At 35.7% G+C, this 20357-nt stretch overlaps 1 protein-coding gene across 1 annotated transcript in view; it reads left to right on the top strand.

Annotated features, from left to right (window-relative positions):
• The first annotated feature begins 890 nt into the window (after positions 1-890).
• Positions 891-20357, top strand: part of LOC131149465 (uncharacterized) — a 137642-nt gene continuing 118175 nt past the window's right edge. The window contains exons 1-8 of the mRNA XM_058099917.1: positions 891-1201; positions 14151-14318; positions 14446-14535; positions 15532-15668; positions 15759-15846; positions 16080-16162; positions 16280-16386; positions 16815-16967. Coding sequence (XP_057955900.1) covers positions 1007-1201; positions 14151-14318; positions 14446-14535; positions 15532-15668; positions 15759-15846; positions 16080-16162; positions 16280-16386; positions 16815-16967 — 1021 coding nt within the window. The 5' untranslated portion in view covers positions 891-1006. The remainder of the gene's footprint in view (positions 1202-14150; positions 14319-14445; positions 14536-15531; positions 15669-15758; positions 15847-16079; positions 16163-16279; positions 16387-16814; positions 16968-20357) is intronic.

Below are 20357 nucleotides of genomic sequence, written 5' to 3' on the forward strand. Positions count from 1 at the left end.
CTTCAATCAATCGAGGATATTCCAACAATTTTGTATAAAGACAACGCCGCATGTATAGCTCAACTAAGAGGAGGATACATAAAGGGTGACAAAACAAAGCATATCTCTCCGAAATTCTTCTATATGCATGAACTCCAGAAGAATGACGATATAGATGTACAACAGATCCAATTAAGTGATAATCTAGAAGATTTATTTACCAAGACTTTGCCAACTATAACATTCAAGAGACCGACACATCTTATCAAAATGAGACATCTTAAAGATTTTAGCAGAAGGAGTGAATGTATGATTGACAGCCAAGGGGGAGTGTTATAAAATAAAGTATGGTGACTGTCAATCACATGACTGACAATCACCTCTCACCTGCTCCCTCTTATCAGTTCCCCAGCTATCTCCCTCGTCTCTCTTATCCCGTCTCCCTCATTCCTCTTCTCTCTCATCCATTATCATACACCTACCTCCATTATGATAATAAATCTAAACCATCACTAACTGCTCCTCAGTTATATAAAGATGAGAAACGAATAAGAAATGAGATAGTGCATACATAGAGAAGAATGCATGCATAAGATAAACAAAATGAGCAGAGAGCAGAGCGTGGGAAGAAAAATACACAAAAACTAAGAAATATAAGATAAGATAATGAGAAATTTGTACAAACCCAGATACTGTTGTAATTTATCTTTAACATAGTGGATTACTGATATCATCCGTCCATGAAGTAAGTATAAACCGAACCATATAAATTCGATCTCATTATTTATTTATTTATTTTTTGTTTGTCTTCATCACTTTCTGATTATCCCGTTTATTTATTCAGTATTATTTTACAACAATTCTCAATTGTAATCTTTAAAAATACCGACGGCAAGAAAAGGGAAGACGCGAGTTGTTCAAAGTTCCAAGCAATATAAAAGCAAGCTGTAGACGGACTACTGAGTCTCTCGCCCATCATCTTCGGAGTCGTTGCCTTGGAAAAGAATACACAGAAGAGGAGGGAACAATGGCGGAATCGTCATCAGCTGCTGCTTCTCCTTCCGTGGGGAAGAAATCGGACGAAGAGGTGGAAGAAATGCTGGATCGAATGCTTACTCGATTGGCTCTCTGCGATGACTCCAAGCTCGAACCCTTGCTCTCCAAGCTTCTTCCCCTCTCCATCTCTTCGCTGTCCTCCCAGTCCATGGCCGTCCGGAAAAAGGTTCTCTCTCTTTAGTTCTCCCTGAGTGGAAAAGCATAAATTGGTACTGTTCGGTTAGGATTTTAGAAGTGCTTCCTTGGTTCTTATTATATGCAGCTTTTGATTTCGAAACCAAGTGGGGTTGTTTGTCAAACATTGCCTTCAGGTTGCTGCTGTCATATCAAAATCAATTCAAATGCCTTTTCGATTGTTGTCGCTTGAAATTGAGAATATTATATGTTATTGTGATTTATTTGTGGAAGTCTTGATAGTATTGGAATCTTAAAGTTTTTCATTTGAATCTTGTTTTGGTTGGGAATGTAGTAACAAATTGGGGTTTGATAATTATTCAGCATTTAATTGTTCGTTTGAGTATTGAAATTATTTGAAGCATTTGGAAGTGGATTGGTGGCCGTAAATGCAATGTATGTTAAAACTCAAAGAGAAGGAAAATGCGTCGCTATTTCACAATAAGTCAAAACAGTATGGGAGTTTCTGAAAAATAGTTCGCAAATTCTCAATAAATACTTGTGATAGTCATGAATGACTTTGAAGCTACTACATCATATAACATAGACTAGATTTTTGCTTGTTATTGAGGCTCAGCTGGGACATCTTGAATTTGAATTACTGCATGCAGTCAATACTGAACATGGCATGAACAATTTTCTTCTTGAATGGCCACCATTGAAGAACATGAAAAACTTCACTCCTCTCTAGGTTGTATATAACCATTTTCAGATTTTCTTAAAAGGGCATTTTTTTAAACCTCTCATGCAATTTTTTGTTTTTTGTTTTATTATTTATTTATTTATTTTTGGTTTTGTTTTGTTTTGCTTCTTGATTTTTTGGATGAGATGGCTGCCATTGTCTTCGCGACTCTAGGGATGATAATTTTTTTAGCTATAATGTTATGTGAAATGCAATGGGTGCATTCAATTAGGCATTGCATCCAAATGGACCATAACAAATTTTGTGGTATAATTTCAAGAACGTTTGTAATGGCATGGCTACTTCTATTGGGCATGCAGGAAAAGAGGTTTTTTTAATGAATACAAAGTAAGATTAAAATAAAGAGAGGTTTTATTAATGAAAAATTAATGGAGAGTTGGTGGCTGGGTGAGAACATCTAGAAGGTAGTTAAAATAAAAAAGAATGTAATTTAACACATGGCAACAATGTGGAAGTAGGGAAATTTTGAAAGACATAAAGGCAAGAAAAGATGCGAAAGGAGCTATTGATGAATTTGAACTTAAAGATGGGGAGAGAAGGAGAACCTTGGCGCAATGTTAGGGTTCTTTCCGTATGATTTGGAGGTCATGTGTTCAAGATTTGGAGGTCATGTGTTCAAGGTGTGGAAATAGCCTCTTACAAAAATGTAAGGTAAGGTTACATATTATAGATCCATCATGGTTTGCCCCTTCCTGGACCCTGCACATGCGAGATTTTTGTGCATTGGGCTGCCCTTTTTAAATAAAATGGGGAGAAAGGCATGTAAAAATTCGCACAAGCTAAAGAAAGAAATACTTTGAGACGTTGGCTAGATTAAATGTTCCTTCTGGGGTAAACCTAGATTTGTTAGCTTTTGGGGTCTTGTTGTGGAAAGGGTTTTTGAGTGATTGGATGGGGTCGAATGGTGCTTTTTTCTCTCTCAATGGTAGAATTATGCTCATCCAAGCTTGTTTTTTCAAATATCGCTTTTTACTTTCTTTCAATTTTTTTGATTTCGGTGGGGGTTGCTACTTGCTAGCAAGATTGAGAAGATAATGAGGGACTTCTTGTGGTGGGGTAGAGGGTTTTAGGGATCATATGGTAAGTTGGGAAGTGGTGGGTAGGTCTAAATGGAGGGTGGTTTGGGTTTTGGAAACTTGGTGTCTAAAACACTGCTCTTTTGGCTAAATGGCTTTTGTGGTTTCTCCTAGAAATTTTTTTCTGTGGCATATAGTTGTTAAGAGTAAGTATGGAATAGAAGAGAATGGGTGGGATACTAATTTGAGATTTAGATGTTTTTTGGAGAGTCTGTGGAAAGCTATTTCTCAGAGTTATCCCCTCTTCATTCACTTAATAAACTCCTGGTAGGAAGAGCTAGTAAGTTTTTAGCAAGATCCTTGGTTGGGGAATGTAGTTTGTCCACTTTTTTCTGCGCATTTTCGCTTGAGCTTAGACATGATGGCAAGGTCTTAACTTTCGATTTCGACTCAAATTTCGAAGCTCCAAAATTACGGAAATTTCGACGAAAATTTTGATTTCGATTTGAAAAAATAACAGAAATTCATAGTAAAGCATGGGATTCTTTGTGAAACTTTAGAAATGATTAAAAAACATAATAATATAAGTTTTAGGACTAATACATTACAAATTAAATACATCTAAGTTTTGTATGAGGTAGAAAAGTTGTAAAATAGTTTGTGTATCAAACATATTTGCAAGATAATGTACATTAAATATATTCAATTAATACAAATGAAATTCATAAATCATTTAAATAAAATTTATTATACAAATAATGATAATTTAGACATGAATGGTTAAATAAAATATTACTGTAAGTTTATTTTTTCATATAATTTCAAAAGCACTTGTAATGAACTTTTGTTTCGATAAAATAAATTAGGATAGAAATTTCACTTCACTCCTAAATTTCTCATTTGAATTCTGACGAAATTTCATCGTATAGTCAAAATTTTGACAAGTTTCGCTAAAATTTCGAGATTTCAATAAATTTCAAATGATTGGTTGAGATTTCGACGGAAATTATGCAAGAAGGAAATCGACTGCCATTTCGATTCCAAGGGTGACTGAAATTGGAAATTTCGATAAGTTTGTGGAAATTTAAGACCATGCATGATGGTTCCATTTCTCCTTTTGTTGTTGATCTAGGTGGTCCTTTGCCTTCTACTTTCGTAGAGCATTAAATGATAGGGAGTTGGTTGAGCTACCCTCTTTGTTAGTCTTGTTAAATAACTGTTGTTTTCTTTAAATGAGGATACTCAGTATTGGTCTTTGGATCCTTCAAGAGTTACTCTTGCAAATCTTTTTATGATTTTCTGAATAGGTCTAATTTATCTTTTCCTCTTTATAGATCCATTTGGAAGGCCGAAGTCCCCTTTAAAATCAAGGCTTTTATCTGGTTGGTTACGTTTGATAGAATTAATACCAATAACTTGTTCTAGATTAGAAGACCTTTGTAGGCTCTATCTCCAGACGTCTGTGTTCTTTGTTTTAATTGTACAGAATCTGCATGACACTTGTTCATTCATTATGATTTATTCTTGGAGGGTATGGAATAAGCTATTTGGTATTTTAGGCGAATGTTGGGTGAATTCAGAGGCAGTGGAGGATTTTTTTGGCGGTTTCTTTTGTAGGTTTTGGAAGCAAGAAAAAAAAGGCAGTGCTCTGGAAATGTGCTTTTTTTGCAGTCTTTTGGGGGTTGCAGATAGAGCGTAATGCGCGTATTTTTCTAGGGGAAAAGTCATCAGATTTGTTGGTTTGGGAAAAAAGATACTTTCTTTGGCTTCTCTTTGGTGTGTGGGGTAGGGGAATTTTAAGGGGGTGAGCTTCGATTGGCATTATGTGTTGGATTGTTAGTCTGAGCTTGTTCTCTCTCTCTCTCTCTCGTTTTTATTTTAAAGTTTTTCAGGTTGTTTCTTTGTTTGTTTGTTTTTTTTTTTTCCTGATTTTCTACACTCTATTATGGATATGTTATATTCTTCTGGCTGTATATTCTTAATTTATTAATGAAATTCTTCTTTTACTAAAATGTATAAAGTGAGGACAACAGTGTGTTGGCTAAAGAAGAAGATATAAAAGAAAGTTTTTAATGAAAACCAAGTAGAAGGCCTAAACACAAAAATTGAAAAATGAGGAAAGTTCTAAAAAATTTGAGACATTCACAAATTTAGAGTCCATGGAGTTATGCATGATTTAAAAAAGATGAAAAATGGAAAAGTTGTTGGACTGGACGAAATCCCTATTGAAGTTTGCAAATGTTAGGAGATAATGGGGCAATATGGTTGACTAATTTATTTAATAAAATTTATATGGACTAAGATAATGCCAGCTAAATGGAGGAAAACATTGTAGTATCTATATTTTAATATAAAGGAGATATTCAAAACATAAATTAAATATTAGACACTAAAGATGTGTTTTGCTAGGGTTAGAGAAAGAAAACGGGGGACTTAGGCAATAAAAAATCGATAAAAAGTGAGGACAAAAACGTGTTAGTTAAAGAATATATAAAACAAAGATATAGCAATACCAAAGTCCTTAAGCCCCACTACGTAGGGTTAGATGCATGAATTCTCTTTTGCCACTTGGCACGATCTAGGACATTATCCCCAAAAAATTGTAGTTCTACAGAATCTTCTCACTATCTTGGTCGTAGTTATCTTATGTCTGTCCTTCTGCTCCTGCTGTCACTAATAACAACAAACTCATCAGTGCATCAATTGATTTGCATCAATAGTGGCTAAATCACCTTAACCACTTTTCCATTATCTTATGTTCCATATGTGCTATGCCTGTAAGATCTATTTTCCCTTCTTAATTTTATTGTATTTTCGTTTGTTTTATTTAGGATATTTTTATTAGGGTCATATCGTCAATATACTAGAATATTTTAGGAAGCAAGATTTTAGGGCATTATTTTTTAAGGAAGTAGTATTTTAGGGGCTGTTTGGTATCATTTCTGTTTTCCATTTTGTTTTGTACGAGAAATAGATTATGACAATGCATTTTTATATCTTGCTAGTTTTTTGCTTTTGTTTTTTAGTTGTTTTCGAAAAAATTGAAAACAAGATTTTATGGGTTTTCAGTTGTTTTGACAACCTATTGCCATAATACTTTTTAATATCTATAATTAACTTTTATGGATTAAATAATTCATTTTGTACATAATTTATAATTGAAAGTAAACTAAAATGACCACGTGAATTTAAAATATAATTAAAAATAAAAATAGCCATACATTTCTAAAAATTTGAAAAAACAATGATGAGAGTCTTTTTAGAAACCATTTTTAATATTTTTTAATTGTCATGTATAATAAGATTGTTCTCGTAGCAATGAAAAACGATTTTTGAAATATAATAATTAAGGAAAATAATTATAATAGATATTTTTACTTTTACTATAATATTTTTTTAATTTGCATTTTTTTATATTTATATTATTTTGATCAAAATTTTTAATTTTTCCCAGTTCAAGGACAAAAAAATGGCATTTGCTCAATCAAGTTTTTAATTTGTTTTAATTTTAGAAAAACTAAGAAACCATTTTGTTGGTTTTCAGTTTTTAGTTTTTGTTTTTAGTTTTCATTTTCATAATTTTCGATGGTGATACCAAATGGCTCCTTAGTTCATTTAGGTTTCTTAAATTAGTTTGCTTCTCTTCCAAGCATTGTAAGCCTCCTAATAGGCCCTTATGCATTCCAGTATTAGTTAGAGGAGGGGGGAATTAAGAATTGAAGTTGTTGGGCATTGGTCTTGCATCAAGTGGTATCAGAGCAAACTATGATTTGACATGGTCATCAATGTTATTTGACAAGGTTGCCCGATTTCAACTCAGATCGCCATAGTTGTCAGCTTGTCAGTGTTTGACAGAGTTGTAAGTGAGTTTTCACTTAAACTTGCAGGGTTCGTGGTAAATGATGCCTACAAGTAGCATGTGAACAGTATCTATTTTACTTTCCTTTTTTTTTAATCGTATTTAGTTTTTATTTTTATTTTTTTATTTAGGGTAGTTTTGTTAGGTTCATATATTTTGGGTTTCTAGGATATTACTATTTTAGGAAGCAAGATTCTGGGTTATTATTTTTTAGGAAACTAATATTTTAATTTATTTTAGGTTTCTTAAATCAGTTTCCTTCTTTTGCAAGCATTGTAAGTTTATATAAAAGGCTCCTCTGTAATAGTGTTGAGGAGATTGGAATTGAGAATTAATTTTGTTCGGTGTTGGTCATGCATTAAGTGGGTGGCACCACATGTTAAGGTAGTTGAGGAAGCTACTGTTGAGACTTGAGAGTGAAGAATCATTTTCTTGGGAGCATGAACCCCAGCTTGTTGAATTCATTGTTCCAAGTAATTTTGCCAACGACAACTCCATGAGCTCTGTCATCATACAATCCTACATTTTGAAGTCAGCAATTTGCCTTGATCTCCTTCAAAGCTTATTTGTGGTCTCTATTCTTCATCCTTTGAATTTTTAAAATTCAAGGTTGACATGTTGAATTCTTTCTAACTGGGCAAGAATGATACAATGTGTGAACAGGATAATTTCCTACTTTTTATTATATTTTCGTTTGTTTTATTTAGGGTAATTTTATGAAGGTTATATCTTCAAGATTCTAGGATATTATTATTTAGGAAGCAAGATTCTAGGTTATATATTTAAGATTCTAGGTTGTTATCATTTGGGAAGTGATATTTTGGCTTGGTTAGATTTCTTAATTTAGTTTCATTATTTCTCTAGCATTATATGCCTATATATTAGTTTTAGGGGATCGAGAATTGAAGTTGCTGGATGGCACGCGTCAACTGGCTCGCCATGGATGTCTTCATTTCTTGTTTTATTTTTTAGAGTTTTCATTTTAGTATTCTCACTTATGCAACCTTTGCTTTTTGGATATGTTGTTTCTTAGTTATTTAACATTCTAATCTATATTTAATAGCTGGTCTAACTTTCCTTCTTATTTTAATGGGATTCTATGGCAACACAACACGCTTAAAGTGCTTCACCAATTTACCCTATCCTCTTTAACTCTATGCATTACATCCAACAATTTCTCCTTGAACTTGCATAATAGATCCAAGGAGATACAAAATGCAATATGCTGAAATCTATTACTATTGAGAATTTCTTGACTACCAAGTTTAATATTTTATCAGTCATTCCTTTTAGAATGACTGAGATTACATTTTCTATATTCTGTCCTGCTTCTGTTAATCTTAAAACCTTTAAATTCTAACTTTTTTCATTTATTCTATTTTGATTCAACTTATATTAGAAAGTTAGAGACTCTGGATTCTAATTCTTTCCCCATAATTCCAAATTAATTCTACTCCTCCTCTAGTATTATCTATCAAGACGTATCACTTGCAAACTACATACATCATAGAACCTCATTTTGGTTATGCGTAGTTAGCTGAACCATAGCTAAGCGAAAGGATAAGGACCCAAATCTTGTCAGATCTTTATGTTGCCAAGTTATCGATTTTATAAAAGGCAGATGATGGACTTATTTTAACACACAGTAATTGAAAACCAAGTAGATGACCTAAACTTGAATTGTGAAATGAGGAATTGGAGAAATACAGAGTTTAGAGTACATGAATTCGTTAAAAAAATGAAAAACCTAAATGGTGTTGGACCATATGGCATCCTTATTAAACTTTGGAAATGTTTAGATGATAATTGGGTGATATGGTTGACTAGTTTCTTTATCAAAATTATGAGGTCTTACTGTCTAATCGTTACACTTCTACCTAAAAATGAGTGAGATGTTCAAAAATTGCAACACTTATCATAAATTAGACTTTTGAGTTGTGCAATAAAACTTTGAGAAAGAGTAGTTGAATAAAGACTAAGGTTAGAAAAGGAGTTTTAGAAAAGTGTTTTAATTTTATGTCTGCTAGATCAACTATCAAGGCTATATATTTATTGGGAAGATTAATGGAAAGGTATAGGGGCTTGAGTCTGTACCATTAGCGATCTACTTTGACTCCGCACGATTTTGTTTAAGTTATGGATGAACTTACCCAAAATTAGGACTGCAAATGAGCCAAGCTGAGCTTTAACATGTTCAGGCTCGGCTCGACATAGTAATAGCTTGGTTAGAGCTCAGAAGGTCAGGCTTTAGCTTGGCTCGAGAATTAAATAGTCGGCTTGAGCTCAAGCTTGGGCTTGGCTCATTGGCAAGATCGAGCTTAGGCTTGGGCTCGGGAATCATCAAGATGCACAAGTGTATTATATGCACCTACACAAACTAAATTCTTAACACAATGCAAATGCATTGGTTCTGTGAAAGAGAGATAATCACTTGTAGATAAATCCAGACCAGCAAAACAACAAAAAATAAGTCGAACCAACAAATGTCATGCGTCAGCAGAATAAATTAAACCCAAAATTGATTCCATTGCATATCAATTTATCTATGCTATGAACTGAGGCTTGCAGCATCTTGATAAAAAAATTGTTTGGGCAATTCTTCAAAAAAAAGAAAAAATAAAAAAAAGAAAAGCAGGGAATAGCTGCGATGCAATCTTCCTTCCATCAATTAAAAAGACCTCCACAACAGATTACTGATGCATCCTTGCCACTACAAAAGGTCTGCAATTAGAATGGTCTAGTAAAGTCAGTGCTTCATTGCAATTCTATTTATTGGTGCTTCCATGGGCAATCCTTTGTGCTCAATTCACACTGCAAATATAAAACAGATTGATACCCCCCAAGCATCTAAAAGCATATGCTATATACTATCTGCAGCGAATGAGCTTTCTCTACCCCCAGATCTAGACCATTTAAAAAGAATATTCCAAATAGTGATTGAAAAAATGATTCATGAAAACTCACCTCACGATTCATGGACAAAGAGGGCTTTCGACCTTTGTGGAGGGCCGGAGGCAGTGGAGAGATGTGGAGAGGAGGTCGTGTGGTGACTTTGTGACGGTGGGCATGGAGACTAGAGAGGCTCCAAACCTTCCTTTCTGGTTGTGGAGTCAAGCTACAGAGGAGATCGAGAAAGAATGGTGGCAGCACTGGAGTTTGGAGAGGAGAGAGAGAGAGAGTGGAGTGGAGGCTTGAATCATTCTGTAGGTTTCATTTTTGTTTGATCTATTAAGCTTTAAGCTTAAGCGTGCAGCGTGCAAGTGTCTTAGGCTCTTAGCCCTTTGCCTTGGGATTGGACTGGGCTAATTTGCCTTGGGTTAACCAAGCCCATGTGTAGCCTAGACCAGTTTATAATAATAAGCCCGCTCCAAAATTTATTTGAGGCTTTTAATGAGTCTAATCCAAGCTTAGTAAATGAGCCTAATCAAGCTACACATGATCCGAAATGAGCTGAGCCTGTCCGTGTTTAGGCTTGGCTCGTTTGCTAATTGAGCTTGAAAATTGGGCTTGGGAATTGCCCATTTATGTAATAAACGAGCCCGAATGAGCTCTTATCGAGCCAAGCTCCCAAGCTGCTCATGAGCTGCTTGGTTCGCTTGTAGCCCTATCGAATAATGAGGTTCTATGGTATCTGTTGTTTATAGGCGACACTGTCTTGATAGATGAGACTAGACATGGAGTTGAATCTAAGTTGGAATTTTATGGAGATAAATTTTAGAATTTGGATGTTTTAAGATAAGTAGAGATAAGACAAAGTACAGGAAATATTAACCTTCAGTAATTCTATGAGGAATGATGTAGAAAATATTAAACTTGATGGTTAAGATTTGCAATAGTAGTAGATTTCAGTGCCTTGGATTTGTTGAGCAACTTGAAGGAGAAACTGAAAAAAATTTGGGAAAGTGGTGAATTGGATGTGCTGCATGATTGTAGAATGCCTTTAAAATTAAAAGGGGCGTTCTATAAGACAGTCATGAGACCAACTATATTGTTTTTTTTATCTTTTAAATTTCATTAATAGGAATTTAATTTACGAGGGAGAACAAGACGTCTTCCAAAAAAAATTGGAACAAACTAGAAAAAGTACTGAAACCACAAAAATCAGAAATTGATCAGACTAGTTCTTCCAATCCCTATTTAAATCCTGAAAGCTAGCTTCCCTGAAAATTACAATCCTGAGACACCATAAAGAAGTCAAAAACTTGATCTTTTCCCACACCAAATACAAATTCATCTTCTTCCTAGAAAAAAGTGGCACGTTCCCTTCCAACCATAAGTGCCATAAAACTGCATACTTTCTACACTTCCATAGAGCTGCCCTATCCTTCTTCCAAAGCCTGCAAAAGAAGTGCTTAACAAGTCTACCACTGAACAGGGGCGTACCCAACTCTCTTCCATAAAACCAAACAATTTATTCCAAATCCTCCATGCAAAATCATAATGCAAAAGAGATGAAAGGCTGTTTTGGAATTCCTATGATAGAGCATGCAAGCCTCTAGAGAGAGAGAGCCTTCGAAAGTCTCCTAATTTGCAGCATGTTATTTGTATTAGTTTTGTTAAGCACAACCAACCAAGTAAAGGCTTTAGTTTTTTGGGGAACTTTGACCTTCCAAATAACAAGATAAAGGGGAAAGGGAGAGTTTGAAGAGGTCAAAAATTCAAAGAATGATTTACGAGAAAACATCTTCGAATGATCCAGACACCAAGAACGGACATCCCAACCCAAGGATAATTTGCAATTATTCAATACAAACAACGAGGAAGACAACTCAACCATATCCTTATCATTTAGAGGTCTCCCAAATGAAGATTCCTAGAGACTGGAAAGCCACTTCCATTGTCCACAAAGAAAGAGATAACTTTGTGTGGCTTAGAGCACAATCTAAAAAGACGAGGAAAAGAAGGGGAAAAAGAATTGTTCCTAAGCCATGGATTTTTCCAAAAATGAAACCGGGAACCCCTACCACTACAAATTTAGAGTGAGGGGTGAAAATATAGTAAATCTGGGAAATAGACCTCAGTAAATTTGGGAAATAGACCTCCATGGACTCCCAAAGAACTTCTCAAACTAGAATTGGTATCCCACTCATTCCCATCCAACCCAAACTTACTGCAAATAACTCTAGCCGTAGGGAATTATCTTCTAAGGGGAAGGGCCCCACCATTTAGCTAAAAAAGTGGTGTTTTTAGTCAACAAGTTACCAAGACCCAACCCGTCCTCCCTAATTTTTAGACTTACAAACCTCTGCACAACTTACTAAATGTTCCCTACAATCCCTCAAACTAGACACTAAAATCTCTCATAATTCCCTCAAGCTTGCTAGTGACCCCTAATGGATTTATGAAAATAGATAAAATATACAACGGAATGCTAGAGAGACAAGCCTGGATAAGCGTAATTCTATCCTCACAAGGGAAAAGGACACCCTTCCAACCATCTAATTTCTTTGTAATCCTCTCCACTAATGGATTGCAAAAATCTGCTCTTCTAGGATTCCCAGGGACCCTTAAATAAGTTAGGGGCTAGATCAATAAACCACACCCGATGTTTGTTGCCCAATCACTAGTTCTCTCATTGGGTACATTTAGGGCTGCTAAACCACTTTTCCAATATTCATTTTAAGCCAAGAAACTCTCTTAAAAACATCAAGTATACTCAAAATTCTTCTAAATGAAAGGTTATGATTATCAAGAAAGAAAATGGTATCATCAGCAAATTGAAGATGAGAAACCACCACCTCCTCATTCCCCACACCTAATCCTTTAACCAATTCTCGATCAACCGCCCTATCCACCATCCCACTTAAAACATCAACTACAAGTATGAACAAAAGGGAGCTAACGGGTCTCCTTGTCTACTGCCTCTCAAACTAGTAAACCAAGATTTAGGTGAACTAGTAAACCAAGATTTAGGTTCACCATTAATAATAACAAAAAACCGAACATAGACGAACAACCCCTAATCCACCTATGCCAACGCTCTCCAAAACCCTTTTTCATGAAGACCTTATTGAGGAAACTCCTGCTCTCTCTGTCATAAGCTTTCTCAAATCCTACTTTGTAAACGAATCCCCTCTTCTTATTCCTACAGATGTCCTCAGCCACCTCATTAGCCACCAAGATAGTATCCTCTATTTGTTTCTCCTATGTGACTAATGAAAAGGAATTGATGAAAAAGAGCTAATTCATGTTGTTGCAAAAATTATTTGCACAACCACCACCTCTTGCATGCATATGCGAAAAGGAGTTGTTAGAAAGAAAAAAGTTGATTTTGAATGTTTGGTAAAAAGGTTGTGAAATGTTTGAAATTGTTAAGGCATTTCCTTGTTGAACCACAACCTAACAGCTTAAGTTTTTGGTGAAGTGTTTGCTTAACATGGTATGAGAGCCATGGTTACGTGGAGGTCCTAGGTTCTCCTTAATGGCTGTTAATCATTGTTTTTTTCTCTGTCTGCATGCAATTGGGATGCACGTGCAGGGTAGTGTTAAGGCATGGTATATGTTGTTAGGCCACAAACTAATAGCTTAAGCTTTTATGTAAAGTGGTTGGTTAACATTTATAAAAAAATGTGTAAAATGACCAAAATGGATATGCCATTTTTAGAAACATAATAAATGTGTAGATAATTTTGTAATATTTTCAAAAAACTAAGGATACCCATGAGATAAAAATAATTGGTTAGGAAAAGCTAGCTTTTAGCTTTTGGAAGCTCCAAATCTCTAACTTCTAAAAGTCTCCCCCCCCCCCCACCCCACCCAAAAAAAAAAAATAGCTAAAGGCAGGCTTTTTGAAAGCTGAAAAAGCTGTTTACAGAACATGTACCTAGCTCTTACTTTAAAAGGAGAAGCTCTTCCAAAGAAAGAGAGGGGAGGGGGGGAAGGACTCACCCTTAGAAATAATATATCCAAAAAGGCAAAAAGTAAATGTAGTAGAAATGAGAACACTAAAGATGAATGAGTGATATACTGAATGAATGAAAAGATCTTTCGTAACTGGTAAGTTAGCTAGCACCTATGGAAGATATGCTGTTTCTTAGATCCTATGTTTTCTAATTGAAACAATTTAGTATGGTTTTTCGTTTGATCAGTGAATAAGAATGGGAGAGAAGGGAACATAATAGAAAGATAAAGCTGGCTGGAGATATTGATGAAGTGACTGATATGCATATTTCTAAATTTTCTCACTTGCTTTAAACGCTAAGTGTGATCTGCCTTTGTTACTTGTATTGCTCCATACTTAACTTCTTTTTCTGCTGCACATCCAACCTTTTCTGAATCGATGGTATTTCAATTGCAGTACGTTAACTGTTGTGTGTTGTCATTGAATCTTCTATGTCACTAATTTCTGCTATCATCTTTGTAGGTTATTGAGATCTTGAGTCATGTGAATAAGCGATTGAAACACCAAAAGGAAATTGGTTTGCCATGTTTAGAATTATGGAGCATGTATGTGCGAGATGACGCTGCTCCAATGGTTAAGAACTTCTGTATTGTGTATATTGAGATGGCTTTTGAACAAATAAGTGTGGAGGTTTGTGTGTTTCTTTGGTACTTGAAATTGGTTGTGAGAAGTTTTTGTATTCAAATTAATTTGGAATGGCTGCTTGCCGTAGAAGCATTTTTGCAATTGATTCTGATACCCAACACTTTCGTTATAGGAAAAGGAAAACATGGCGCCTATTTTTGTGGCCAACATTTCAAAGCTTCCTTCTCAACACCGAGAGATAATCTTAAGAATCATTATAAAGGTATGATTTAACATTTAAGTATATCAACTGGAATAACAAGTTGTTATTTCTTTTCTCTTTTCCCAATTTCTGTGCACTGTTGTACCCTTTGCTTAGTACTTTGGTGCAGAAGTCAGTTTAACTAAGCTTATAGCCTGCAGACCTCTTTTTTATTCCATTTTTTCTAATTCTTGCTGCATAGTATTTGCCATATAAATTATTTTTACATGAACCGTGCAAAATATATTATTTAATTGATGTCTTCTTAATATAGGTTGATTATTTAAATTTTATACGACACATCGATATGTTGCTAGTTCATTATCATCCAAGAGGCCACATACCTGTGTATCGGAGGCCCAGGAGGGTTTTTGTTGTGCTGGGGTGGGGACTAGGTAGTGCAGCTTATATTGCAGATGTTTCTAAGTTGAGTTTGGCATAGCCCTAAACTCTGGCTTTGGCCTCATCTCTCATCAGCTTGTTCTCACTTTTCTTTTTTAACTCCCTCTCGGAAGTGCCTTTTGAAGTTTGTGAAACTTTTAGAAAGGTAAGTAGTTTGGAAAGTTTGGCCTTTTGTCTCTGGAATGGTAGTAGTGCAATATATTTTAATAAATGTATAACTAAGGAGTTCAATTGGGCCTAAATTTGAAAGCTTTGACTCATTTAAAAGCTCTTGTTGGTTCTTTAAGTACGTGTGACCTGACCATATTGACATTTAATTATTGATATATAAGATTTTCCAGGGAGTTTCATGCTTCCACAATTCCATGTATGTCACCTTAATGTATGACATATTGGTTGTTTTATTGATTGTATTAGAGGTAGTTGATTTCATGAAGGTGAGGGGAACACCCGTAGGTGTAGTTGTTGAGACGTTAGGATGTTAATTTTTTTTCCTTCAAAATTTCTAGGATTCATTTCTTTTTTCAATTTTGACCTAACATTATTTCTGAAGAACTATGCTATCTTCTATGCCACATGGGCTGTTCGTGGTTTTAAATGATTTCTTGGATTCAGGTGATTGGAGAATGTCATTCAAGTAAAATTGATGATGAAGTTGCTGTGAGATATAGATCTGTCTGTGGTACTCCAGGCTGTGAGATATTTCTTGAATTTTGCCTTCATGCAGTTTTGTACACTCCACCATCTCAAGGGTCTGGAACTATATTTGCAATTATATTAATACATCCTCTCAGAGTTTTTCTTGTCTATTGTAAATTTATTCCTAAATCAATTTTTTCCAGAGGATGCACACCAGGCCTTTCAATTGCTCAAAGCAACCGTGTTACAGGGAAGCATCCAGTGACAAGTGATGTGCTTTTAACAAGAAAGGTGATTCACAAGTTTAAGATAATTGAAAATCTAAATGGCTATGTCAATCCGGTTGACAATTGCCTTTTACGTAATATCGTGTAATTCTTATATTAATGATGTATACTCTGCTATTTAAAATTTTGCAACAGTTTAAGACCTTGTCTTTTTTCCTGGAGCATGCCTTGTCCTCCTCCTTGTAGTCCTTTTTCTGTCTCTTAATCTATTGTTTTTCTTTCTTGTATAAAAAACAGTTAGGGATATTGAATGTTGTTGAAGCTATGGAACTGGCTTCTGAGTTTGTTTACCCTCTTTATGTGGCTGCTTATGCAGACTGGTATTTTTCAATTTCCCACTGTATTTACTTTGAAACCAACATCCTTTCTTATTTTTATAAACATTCATGCATTATAGTTGTGGATTATGATGTTATTTAATTGCTGTTTTGTTCAAGTCAAGGGCCTGTTGCTAAGAGGGGAGAGGAGCTTTTGAAGAAGGCAGCTTCCAATGCTAATTTAGATGATGCAAACCTAATAAGCAAGTTGTTTTTACTATTCAATGGTATGGAAATGGGAGCTATGCTTCTTTCTGTGGCCTTTTTTTTTTTTTTTGGAAAAAAATATATATGCATTTTCATATTTAGGCCATCTTAAATCTTATGAACTCCTTTAATGTTGAATCATTGACAAACATCTCTGTTCTTACTTTTTCTTCTTATTATTTTTTGGGGTTGGGGGAGGTGGTCTGGAGAAGAAAATATATTTGGTAAATTTTTGTGGTCTATTAGTTTACATTTATATATATATGCATATGTGTGTGTGTGTGTGTGTATGGTCTAGCTCCTATTGAATTTTGGTTGGTAACTTGGTACTCCATCCCATACTATTATTCAGTTTTTACTTTGAATTGATGGATATTGTCGAGGACTATTTTTCTTTGTGCTCTGTCTAGCACATCTTCAATATGTTATTGTTTCACAATTTATGCAGGTACTGGTGGTGCTGAAAATATTGCCCCAGAGTCCAAAGTTAATCCTGGGAATTTTGCTTTGAGAGCCAGACTGATGTCTACCTTTTGCCGATCTATTAAGGCTGCAAATAGTTTCCCATCAACTTTGCAGTGCATTTTTGGCTGCATTTATGGTCAGTAGCACGCTTTTTCCTTCTGCTTCATAATCAAACTGTTCTTAACAACGAGACCAGATTTTGTGGTTCCTTGAAGTCATTTGCTGCAACATTATTTGCTTGAGTATTTGTATTGGCTTGAACATAATCTTCTTTTATTCTGATGATAGGTTATTTTATTTGCTTGAGTTTTTGTACTGGGTTGTACATCATCTTGTTTTATTCTGAAGATAGGTTATCTTTTTGTAATGCACTTACCCTTTTTCGGTTTTTGAGAGAGTTTTGCGGTTAAGGATCAACAAGAGTTTGAGTAGTTTAGGCACTATTAATTTGAGTTTAGATGTGATCTATACTTTTGCTTATCTGCCAAGTTGTGGGATTCTACCTCTTTCTATCTTGTTGATTGCAAATGAAAAGCTAAGGTTCCCTTCAAGGCCAATGAGCTCTTTCAGAGGCTTTGGGAGGCTACGGATGCAAGCTGATTGTGGTTTTGTTTTTTGTTTTTTTTATGTTTTTTTTTTCTCCTGATAGCACAAGAAAGTTTCATTAATAGGGAGAAAATTTACAAGAGGGAGGATAAGACATCTCCCGAGAAAGATTTGGGACGAAGCACAAATAAAAAACTAAGAACAACAAAGAGAAATAAGAAATCTTCAATCTCTTTGTATCTCCTGAAAACTAGAACCCTTGAAAAATCCAAACCCGACTCCCTCCCTCCCTCCTTCCCCCTCTCTGTCTCATAATTTTTTTTTTCTCCTTTTGTTTTAAAAGTGGGTGGGGAATGTGTTGCAGATGTAAGCTGCAAGTCCAACCTTGTACAATGGTACAAACATAAGATAAATCCAAGCTGGGAGGTTAGTCATGGTTCTCTTTGTCTCGTGTGGACTCTCACTCACTCTCCTCACTGTCTTGATTGAGACCATGGTATTTGTTCAGTCTAGATCAATAGGGAAATCCTTCGATCTGAGATTGGCTAAAATAGGTAAGGCTGGAGCTTTGTTTGTTCTTGAGAAGAATCAGCAGCCAAATTAGTGGGTTAGTTTTTCTTCAGCTGCAGCAAAATAATTCTCACAGGGGTTCTCACCTCTTGCTGGAAATTTAAGCAAAGGTTTTCGTAGCTTTCAGGTGGTTTTTGTTGATTATTGGATGGTGACTCATGGGATGAGGGGAGGGCAATTCCTGTAATTAGGGCACGGATGGAGAGGCAGGAGATATTCTGTCTGTCCCTGAAGGATCCAAAGGTGATGGGTGGTCTAGGTTTGGGGAAGGGTTTGATCATTTGCTGAGTTCTTGTCTGTCAGTCATTGATGGAGTTGATGGTAAAAAGAGTAATGAGATTCAATCCTGGAGTCGGATAGTATCAGGAAAAACTGATGCTGATGGAGTTCGCTTGCTTCCTAAAGTTGGTGCTCACTTGATTCATAACGATGGAGTTTGCTTGATTCTTAAGGATGGAGTTCGCTCTATCTCTAAGGATGTGCCAGAGGTGGTTTATGTTCGATGTGGGGGGAAGATGCAAAAGGAGATCATGTTGACAGCTCTGCACGTTTAATTGACGTCGCTAAGGGAGAGCTTCTGGTGGAGGAGGCTAGACCAGAGGATACTAGGGTTTCTGCATGGGCGATGGGATGACGGAGGTTGGGTGGGCTGGGCCTGGATTTTTGTCAATTAATATAGACATGTGCTGGCTGTTTGGGTGCAATAAAGGCATTTTAAAATATCTGATGGGCCTGTTGGTTAAGGAGGCCCAATATCAGAATTTTGATTCTATGTTGGGCCAGATTAGACAGGAGAAAATTCGGGGGGGTAAATGGCTGTTGGGCCAATTGAATGGGCAGGTCCAAGTGCTTAGGTTTCCGGTAAAAAAAAGGCCTTTTTATGAAAACTTGTGAGGTTATGGGAATTAATCTATTCTCAGAACAGGACAAAGATGTGTGCAGTTCAGCACTTAAATCATCTTCAAACAAGATCTATGGTGGTTAAGAGGAGAGAAGGAGCTGCTCTGAAAACAAAAAAAAGGTGAAATCAGATAGGTGGGTTGCTAAAAATTTTACTTATTTGAGTTTGGGAATCTTCTTCTAAGAATTTTAATTCTTGCATCGAAAGGTTTATGCACATTGTAAAGAAGTGCAATTGGGTTTTGAAAGGAGGAAGAATTTTGAAGATAATTGGGATCCATCTTGTGACAAACAAAAAAAAAAAATTTCTTAAGAGAGATTCTAAAAGTGTTTTAAGTTTAGTGGTGGAGCTAATTGTTGAGAGGGTTAATACAAGTAAGGATGGTAAGAGATGGGGCGATGTTTCAGAGGATGATAGCATACAGAGTACTTAATAGTGGTTTTGAATGTGACAAGGGTGTACTTTTGGATAAAATTTGGGAGCAGCAAGGATTTTCTTCGAACTCTTCTTCTGATTGTATCGGTGATTTATCTTATATGCCACCACCTCCTCTAGAAGGTAAGATTTTGAGGATGATGTTTCTAAAGAAGAGCTAAAGGTAAAAAATGGAAATTTGCCCACTCCTGTTCAAGAAGCTGCAAAGAAAGATATTCAAACTCAGAATTTGTTGGATAGCTTGGGCGATCATGGACAAAGGAAGTTAGGCTTGATGGTGGTAAATCTAAGGCAAAGAGGGGTCAGGGGGAATTAGCGATTTTGAAGTGTTCAGTGAACTATGATGGGAAGGGATTAAAGAGGGGCTTTCTAGGATAATTTTTTAGCTTTTTATTTATTTTTTATTTTTGTTCTTTGCTTTTGTTTTTCCTTTTCTTTTTGAGGATCTAGTATCCTCACTCTGTATGTACATTCTCTTTGTTAAGGTATCTTCCTTTATGATAAAAAAAGAAAAAAGAAAAAACCAAACCTGACACACCGCAGAGGCCAAATACTGAATCTTATCCCACACTAGCACCCAATTTATTTTTTTCCCAAAAAATATCTGCGCATTATGCTCCAACCACATTCCCAATAAAATTGCAATATGCCACACTTCCATAATGCTGCCTTATCTTTCCTCCTTCCAAAGCATGCGAAAGAAGTAGCTAAAAGTCTTCCACCAAAGGACAGACCCAGCTCTCTCCCATAATACCAAAAAGCTAATTCCAAATCCTCCAAGAAAATTCACTGTGCAAAAGAAGATGAGAAGCTGTCTTAGAGTTTTTATAACAGAGCACATGTACATCTGGAGAAAGAGTCTTCAAAGTCTCTTGATTTGCAGCAAGGTATTAGTATTAATTTTATTAAGCTCAACCAACCAAGTGAAAGCCTTAATTTTTGGAAGCTTTGGCCTTCCATGTAATAGGGTTGAGTGGAAACGAAGAATTGGAACCATTATTTTAAAAGGCAAAGGTGTTCTAATCTTAAGTGACGAGGCATAAGCCTTAAGGCATTGTGGCGTAAGCCTTTGAC

This window comes from Malania oleifera, chromosome 2 (assembly GCF_029873635.1).
Source record: "Malania oleifera isolate guangnan ecotype guangnan chromosome 2, ASM2987363v1, whole genome shotgun sequence".
Taxonomy (NCBI): Eukaryota; Viridiplantae; Streptophyta; class Magnoliopsida; order Santalales; family Ximeniaceae; genus Malania; species Malania oleifera.